General features: G+C 42.2%; 1 protein-coding gene across 1 annotated transcript; it reads right to left on the reverse strand.

Moving 5' to 3' along the window:
- Positions 1 to 760: 760 nt before the first annotated feature.
- Positions 761 to 4,456, reverse strand: LOC146990819 (ATP synthase F(1) complex catalytic subunit beta, mitochondrial). The gene is made up of 10 exons (XM_085799821.1): positions 4,335 to 4,456; positions 3,052 to 3,225; positions 2,761 to 2,935; positions 2,556 to 2,677; positions 2,282 to 2,466; positions 1,995 to 2,153; positions 1,760 to 1,882; positions 1,461 to 1,673; positions 1,153 to 1,354; positions 761 to 1,045 (listed from the first exon to the last, which is right to left on the reverse strand). Exons 1-10 carry the CDS (start codon positions 4,435 to 4,437, stop codon positions 948 to 950), a joined length of 1,554 nt encoding a protein of 517 aa, XP_085655947.1. The 5' UTR covers positions 4,438 to 4,456; the 3' UTR covers positions 761 to 947.
- Between the last annotated feature and the right edge of the window lie 4,183 nt (positions 4,457 to 8,639).

Here is an 8,639-nt window from a genome sequence, read left to right on the forward strand (position 1 = left end):
ATACAAAATATGTTTTGAGATCATCAAGTTGTCCCTCGTTTATTCACACAACCAAGTTCTATAATTACGTGCTTTACGTTTAAATATCAGAATATGAAATCAATTTTCAGACATTTTGCGAATCTAGACTGAGCTAATATAATTTACAACTTAACATAAGGGAATATTGACTACAGGACTGTAATAGTTTTAACCAGATGTTATATATAAACTGTATATTTCAAGTTTCAAGTGCCTGACTGTACTATTTATACAATACTAACTGTACAAACAAATAATTTTGATTGGCTCTGTTAGGTTCTGCCTCTTCTGTCACATAGTTTTTATTATAAAGATGTCAGTGGGAATCATTCATACAGTTGAGAAGTGATACGCAAATAATGGAATATTCAATGTAGCAATCAGGCAAGTAAATTGAATTCTATACATTAAGTATTAGTAAGTATGGCCCCTTTAAATATGTAAATGATACTGAGCAACTTGGATCAGACATGTATTAAACCCCATTTCCCTGTAAAGCTGTAATGCCTGCATGAGTTTTAATTATGGCCTACAATTTGAATCAAAAACACACTGTTTGTCCACTGTTTTATTTCAGTACATGACAAGCTGCAACACAGTTCAGGTAGCCTTGCATGGCTCAAGAATGCCATCTAGTGGTAAGAGCAGATGAGGACAGCCATTTCATGAAATTCCCCCATTAAGAACATTATTCTCAACTATGACAATTAAAGCCTATAGGAAATATACAGTTGACAAGTTTGTTTTTGTGTAAAGACAGTGTTTTATTCCATCTTTCATTGGAAACATTAAATAGAACTTTCTTTCAGGATGACAGGACAGGTACATTTTTTTGACATGTTTTACAAACCAAGTGCTCCCTAACCGAAGGACCCCCCTCTTTGTTTTTTCTTTTCCTTTTCTCTCCACACAACTGATGTAGATGTTTATGAGTGCTCCTCAGCCAGCTTCTCGGCCTTCTGGACAACTTCCTCGATGGCGCCGACCATGTAGAAAGCCTGCTCGGGCAGAGCATCGTACTCACCTACAGGAAACAGGGTAAGAATCAAAAGATTAGTATTTAAAAACAAATAGATTTTCAAGTAGGTATGGATCACCAGTAATATCTAAAAACAAAGGTTGCACACTTACCGCCAAGGATGCTCTGGAAGCCACTGATAGTCTCCTTGAGGGGCACCAGCTTGCCCATGTGGCCAGTGAAGACCTCGGCCACCTGGAAGGGCTGGGACAGGAAACGCTGGATCTTGCGGGCGCGGGCCACGGTCAGCTTGTCCTCCTCAGACAGCTCATCCATACCCAGGATGGCAATGATATCCTGCAGGGATTTGTAGTCCTACAGGAGAGAAAAAAACAAAAATGTTTAACTGCTATGGTCAAATTAAAAAAAAAAAAAAAAAAAAAAATCCTAGTGTAGGAAGTAAAAAATGATGAAGTCTAACCTGGAGGATTTTCTGCACGCCACGGGCGACGTCGTAGTGCTCGGAGCCGACAATGTTGGGGTCCATGATACGGGAGGTGGAGTCCAGGGGGTCGACAGCGGGGTAGATACCCAGCTCAGCGATGGCGCGGGACAACACAGTGGTGGCGTCCAAGTGAGCGAAGGTGGTGGCGGGGGCAGGGTCAGTCAGATCGTCAGCGGGCACATAGATGGCCTGGTGGGAGGGGGGGTTGATTAGACTACAAGACCAGATTTCACAGATAAATCTGAATACAAATTATCCACTAATTAATCATTTACCTGCACAGATGTGATTGAACCCTTCTTGGTGGTGGTGATTCTCTCCTGCATGGTTCCCATGTCAGTGGCCAGAGTGGGCTGGTAACCCACAGCGGAGGGGATACGACCCAGCAGAGCGGACACCTGGTAAGGTAGGATGAACAAGTCAGTATTAAGACGCCATTCGTAGTAAAACTTGAGGTTTAGATACAATGAATAATAATTATTTATTTATTAACGTGAGTCGTTAACAGACCTCAGAGCCAGCCTGTGTGAAGCGGAAGATGTTGTCGATGAAGAGCAGCACATCCTGACCCTCCTGGTCACGGAAGTACTCGGCCACTGTCAGTCCAGTCAGAGCCACTCTGGCGCGGGCACCGGGGGGCTCGTTCATCTGTCCGTACACCAGCGCCACCTGAAGGAGACAGGAACCGAGGTCAGTGGGTGACGTTCATTTCCATAACATTGTATAACATGTATAAATACCCCATATTTCAGTGTTACAAGCTTAAATGTTTTTATTGCATTTCCACAATCCCCCACCTTTGAGGTAGTGTCCTTCAGGTTGATGACACCAGACTCAATCATTTCATGGTACAAGTCGTTTCCCTCGCGGGTACGCTCTCCCACACCGGCAAACACGGAGTAACCACCATGGGCCTTGGCCACGTTGTTGATCAGCTCCATGATCAATACAGTCTTGCCCACACCAGCACCACCGAACAGACCTGCCAAACAAAACGAGAAATGCATGGTATAAGTTTTCTAAATATCCCCGGTGGCATGTATGGTGCAACAGCTGAATTCACACACATACCGATCTTTCCTCCCTTGGCGTAGGGGGCCAGCAGGTCCACAACCTTGATGCCAGTGACCAGAATCTCCTGCTCCACGCTCATGTCGGTGAATTCAGGGGCCTCAGCGTGGATGGGGGCGGTTCTGTAGGAAGCAACAACGGTTATTTATCAAAGTCACTTTAAAGTTTTATTTATTTATTTATGTTGCAGATCAGTTTCACTCACTGTTTGGTGGAGATGGGACCTCTCTCGTCGATGGGCTCGCCGATGACATTCATAATCCTGCCCAGGGTCTCGGGACCCACTGGGATTCTGATGGGGGCACCAGTGTCCAGCACTTTCTGTCCACGGACCAGACCCTCAGTACCGTCCATGGCGATGGTACGCACTGTGTTCTCCCCTAAAGAACAAGAAGCACAATTTCAGTTCATTTCCATGTCTAACAGGTGAATGTATTTTCTTCTATTTGTAGGGGACGCAGGGCTCAAGGTTCTGGTTCTGGTCCTATGAGCTCACCAAGATGCTGGGCCACCTCCAGGACTAGCCTGGACTCGCGGCCTTTGACCTCCAGAGCGTTGAGGATGGGAGGAAGCCCCTCGTCGAACTGGACGTCGACAACGGCTCCGATGACAGCCACGATGCGGCCGTTGGCGACGCTGGCAGCGGCGGCGGGAGCGACATAGTCTCTGCCTGTAAGTTGATTAAGACAATGTGCATTTATTTAAGTGCATGCAGCCGTGGTTTTGTGTTGCTCCAGCTGTTTTTCAGTCTAATAATAAAAGGCCTGTACATACTCCAAGAACAGAGAAATGTGTCCTTCTCAAATGATGTCATTCTTTTCCTGCAGCTTGTTCTTGACACATCTGGGCAGATGTTTTTTCCTAATATGGTGTCTGACAACTATTATGTGATTGGAAATGTGAAATGTCCTGGTCAGAACGAACTTTGTTCTTGCAACCTTGAGAAAAAACAACAAGTTTAAAAGAATGAAATCCGTTCTTTCCCTTTTCTGTTCTTGTGGAGTATGCACATGGCCTTTAAGCCCCAAATAGGACAGCTTTACTTAAACTGCGTGGTGTCTGGTCTGATCGCTGCTGCGTCTCAATGTCAACGGTCTGTTGTGAAGCCAAACTGTTAATCAGCTTAAAAAAGAAACATCTTAAATGAAATCACTGGTTCTTTGTAAGAAAGACATGCATAGGTTTGTAAAACCCTTCGTGTAAACCCACCAAATAAACCCAGACCGGCTCACGTGAACTCCCAAGGACTGACAGATGAATGAAATGAAACTTCAAAGCTAATGTTGCTAATACAGGACAACTCAATGGCAAGTGTAGTTACAATGCACACGGCTTTTATTATTCGTTATTAATCAATAATAAAGCATCTGTGAGCTCAGATGACGTTTCAATAATCCTGCTTGTCATCTGGCCTGGTTTGATTTGTGCAGAAATGCAACATGCAGCAGTTGATGCTAACTTAGCCGGGCTGTGCACCGCCTCATGTCATTACACAAAGGTCATTGCGTCTGGCACCAGAAAAACACCGTCTAGTCACTAAAATGACGCTCGGTATCTGTTCACAGGAAGCATATGTGATCATATGGGTCAATATTAAGATTTGGATCAATTGCAATAGATTTCAAAATTTGACATTTCCCATCAGCTCCGGCCTGCTAGTTGCGCCAGCGTGTTGCTGCTACTTAGCATGGTTAGCATGGTCCCTGCCCTCTTTTCTGACTGAAGTCGATTTCGCTCAAAAAACAAAACTAAAAACACACAAGCATAGAGAAGGCTTACGTGAAAGGACGGCTGGGGATCCGACAAGAGCCTTGAGGGGCTGGACCCCAGGCTTGAGAGCCTGCAGAGCCCCGGTGCAGCAACGTCCCACAGCTCCTAACATTGTCAAAATGGCTGAAGGTGGAAAGAGACAGAGCAACTTGCGGCTTTATAATGAATGACCGCCGGGGCCGACTGCGCATGCGTGCAACGTCACTATGGCGATTGCGCATGCGCAAGAGCTTAAACCCTACCAGCTGACATTCTGCCCTCCACAGACAGACACAAGTGTGTGACAGCTTGAATGTGACAGTATAAAAGCCAGTGTTACTCTTGATGTAAATTATGACAATGTAAGGCGTTAATATGCATTAGAAAATAAAAGTCACCAAGAAGCAGGGGGAATAAGAGGAAAGAGCAAAGCACAGTATCAAGGTTAAGGATATAGGGCAGTGTACTCGGACCACTAGTGGTACTTGGTGCAAGTGCAAGGGGTACCTAAAACAATAAAATATAATTTTATTTAGTGACCTTTACAGACATTTATCATTTTACTTAGATTGTGACCACAGAAGCTAACCTAATTGGCTTTTTTTTCTTTCTTTCTTTTTTTTTTTTTACCAATCCCATGTGTTTTAATGGTAGGTCATATTTGATGGTTTACTGCATTACGCCATTGCTACAAACTGAACAGCCTATTTGAGCATAAACAGTATATTTTATTCATAATCTATGTTCATACAGAAGTTATACCAAACCAAGGAGTATTGTTTTACTAATGTAGTCAAGTATTGGATCTAATTACATCTTCATCCATTGGCTGGGATACAATGTGTAGGTGTTGTCATAAAACCAACCAGGTTATCTTGAAAATAAAAAGGATTAGATTAGGTGAGTGTAGTTGCAGCACCTGTTGTAGGTATTTCAAAGCGGGAATTGCACAGATGTATTTAATAACATGAATGAGGTACATCAATAGGTGGGCTCGGTTGTCGTTCATACTAGCTCTCTTGATTTTTGTAGTCGCTCCCATACTTGTTCTGTCTTTTCTGAAGATACAGTAGGCCTACATTTAATTCATCTTTTTTATACTAATTGGAGTAAGAAAAAACTATACACTTAATACACTGTCTAGTATTAGGATACATTGTAAGCCTAAAGAAGTGAGTCCATAGTATTTGCAGTAGAGGGTGCTGCTGTACCACAGGAGACGGAGTGTGAGGTTGGAGGTTTTGTGTGTGTGTGTGTGTGTGTGTGTGTGTGTGTGTGTGTGTGTGTGTGTGTGTGTGTGTGTGTGTGTGTGTGTGTGTGTGTGTGTGTGTGTGTGTGTGTGTGTGTGTGTGTGTGTGTGTGTGTGTGTGTGTGTTGTGTGTGTGTGTGTGTGTGTGTGTGACATATGTAGTGTCTTTAGGCTGAGGTCATCCTTTTGTCAACGCCTTTTATGTAAGATGTGTATTTTGTACATTTAGCACGACCAAACAAACTTTGACAACAGTCAAGGTGCTTTAAGATGATTTAACAATGTAAAAATACTTTATTATGCATACAATTTATATAATATATGTATGTGTATATATAGGCTACTGTATATATTCTGTATACTCTACTCACTCAATGTTAAATGTCAGTAGCAGTGGCCTCCCTCATTACGTTCAGTTAGGATTAAGATATTCACTGGTACCTGTTGCACATTCTCCACACAGAGCAAAGGTGGGTATGTTTAGTCAAAATGAATTTGTTGAGTTGATTGTTTGCATCTCATCACAGTCATATTTCATTCCTTCAGGTTCCATGTGAGTGTATTTTTGAAACATTCATACTGTTTCAGATATTACTGTGACTGATTGAACCATGCTTGACAAACACTCCTACCTGCAGATAATCATCCGACTCTCTGCAGGGGGACGTACAGCTCTGCTAGTCTGTATTTGTCTGTGAAAACACAGTGCATACTTGAATTAAGCATCCTGTGCATGCCCTAAAGTTAAGTATGATGACTGATGGCTGGGATTACTGTGTGTTGCTAGGCTACTGTGGTTCGGTTTGGTGGCTTTTTGCAGATACGTATGTATGGCATGTGCAGGACGTCAATACTGAATGACAATTTTCAGAAATTTCTTGTTAAAATGATGTAATGTCGAGGTTATTTAGGAGTGTTTTCCAACAAGTTTCCATGTGTTAATAACTCCTCACGCTGTAGAAAGACGTGATTATGCCGGGTTGCTGTTTACAACAGTGTCAGCAGCCAAGTGATACAAGAATCAACATGCTCCTTTAAATGAGCCAAAGCACCAGAAGCCAGTGAGGTTACCATTTAAAATAAACTCTGTCATTAGATACACCCAGATTATGAAGTAATCTCCATGTTTGGACAGGCAACAATGTATATAGTATATATTTCAAAATCCATGCAAATGCCCCACCTGTGTAATGTGGTTGTCGGGTTATGTAAAACCCTGCTTCATCATGGAATGACAGCAGGTGACCTTTAACTCATCAATCACAATCAATGACTTGAATGGTGATGTCATGATAGATGGTCGTTAGCAACTAAGATGATGACTGTGTTCACAGTCACTCCGTTCTTTATTTATCACTGCTTCCCCATAGAGACAATGCTGAAAATGTACAGGTAGGACAAACAAACAAACAAACAAACAAAAAAACACTTTATCTGTCTGACAACTTATGCAGCTCTATCTGAAAATCCTGTAGCACAGTCAACAGATACACTTTCCTCTGCGCTTACACAACCAGGATTATTTTCAGTTTTGGCGTTTGCTGTCAGCTCCCTTTAGATCCCATGTTCTCCTAAGTGCTGTAACTGTATGTTAAAGCACATGCATTATCTTGTAAAAACAGTTGTTAGGCTGAATGTCGCAGGGAAGATACCTGGGGGTGTTAGCACGTATCAAAGCACTAAGTGGTGGCTTCCGTAGTATCATAAAAGAAAGCCCCCTCCTTCCTTCATACCACACACCTTTTTATCAGAAGCTCTTTTCTTATTAGAAGCCAAATGTGATGCTTTAAATATTAAATAAATACATTTAAATGCCACCCTCTGCTTTTTTTGATGGTGTTTTTTATCTGCCGACAGCATCCCTGTGCTCTTTTTTGATAGGACCATCTACGTTGATTTATTACCTTGGACTTGTTGGGTGAATGCCAGCTAATTGCTGGGTAGTTTGGAGACACTGTGGGGAGCGTTTTTTTTCTTTCAGCAATGTTAATGTTATATCTCAGATACCGTACAGTGAACATGCATGCAGGCTCATTATTTGCAGAATTCAAGCTGTGAAACAAACCACAGGAGCGAGAACCAGAAAGAACTCGTCGTGTGAATTTGCAGTTGCCTTATTGAGGTTTTCAGGATACAGGGACTTCTTTCTTTGACCACGCAGGGAAATTTTGTGTTTTTCTTTTTTGCATTTGAATAAGGGACATCATATTGAAATTCAGAGCCGTGCTGTGTCCTAGTTTTGCCATATTTTGTGGGTTATGCAACAAAACAGGTGACTGAGCTGCACAAGTTTCATTTGGTGATGTGATATAGTTAAAGTAGCAGCTTTAGTGACGGTTATTTCCTATTTCTTGTGAACAGACATAGGATGTATATATGTCCAATCAGCTCAGCACATAAGGGGAGAGGGAGCTGAACCAGATCCAAGGAGGTCCATCTTTCAGGGAGAAGCATTCTTGAGTGACAGCTCCCCTATCCTTGGCTTTCAGTGGTACAGTAGGAAATAAAAACACACACCGTCATCCCTGTTGTGGAGCTATGTGACTCCAGCTCCAGTATTTTTTTTACAGTTGCAGGCAGTCTCAGGGGGTTTTTAGACTCCTCTGATCCAGGACTGTAGGGATTATAATGAGATTAAGGAGTTATGAGACTTTTCTCTGGTGCTGAAAAGGACACACACACATGCACACACACCAGGTTTCAATAAAAAACTGGACTGAATCTGAGGAAGTGTGTTGTTATAGCCATTCACATCCGGCTTTGAAAGGACCTCTGCTAGAAAAGAGACTTCTTACTTTGTGCCACTGTACAGAAACTGACGTATTAACAAAAAGGAAATAAAATAAATTCACACAGACCATAGCTAATGTTTGTCATATCAGAGCAGCATGAATGGCTAAACGAAGTTAAATATTTCCATTCACCGATCAGAAATCTGGCTATAAAGAAAAAGAGAAACTCTTTTTGTGTCAGAAAGGAATTAAATTTGTATTAAGCTTGAAACTACTACATTACTCCTTGAAAATCTGTGTTTAGAGTAAATCCTGCAAAGCAAACTCATAACAAATGACTCCTCTGGTTGTTTT

This window comes from Trachurus japonicus, chromosome 2, assembly GCF_045865225.1.
Source record: "Trachurus japonicus isolate A0001 chromosome 2, Traja_1.0".
Classification (NCBI taxonomy): domain Eukaryota; kingdom Metazoa; phylum Chordata; class Actinopteri; order Carangiformes; family Carangidae; genus Trachurus; species Trachurus japonicus.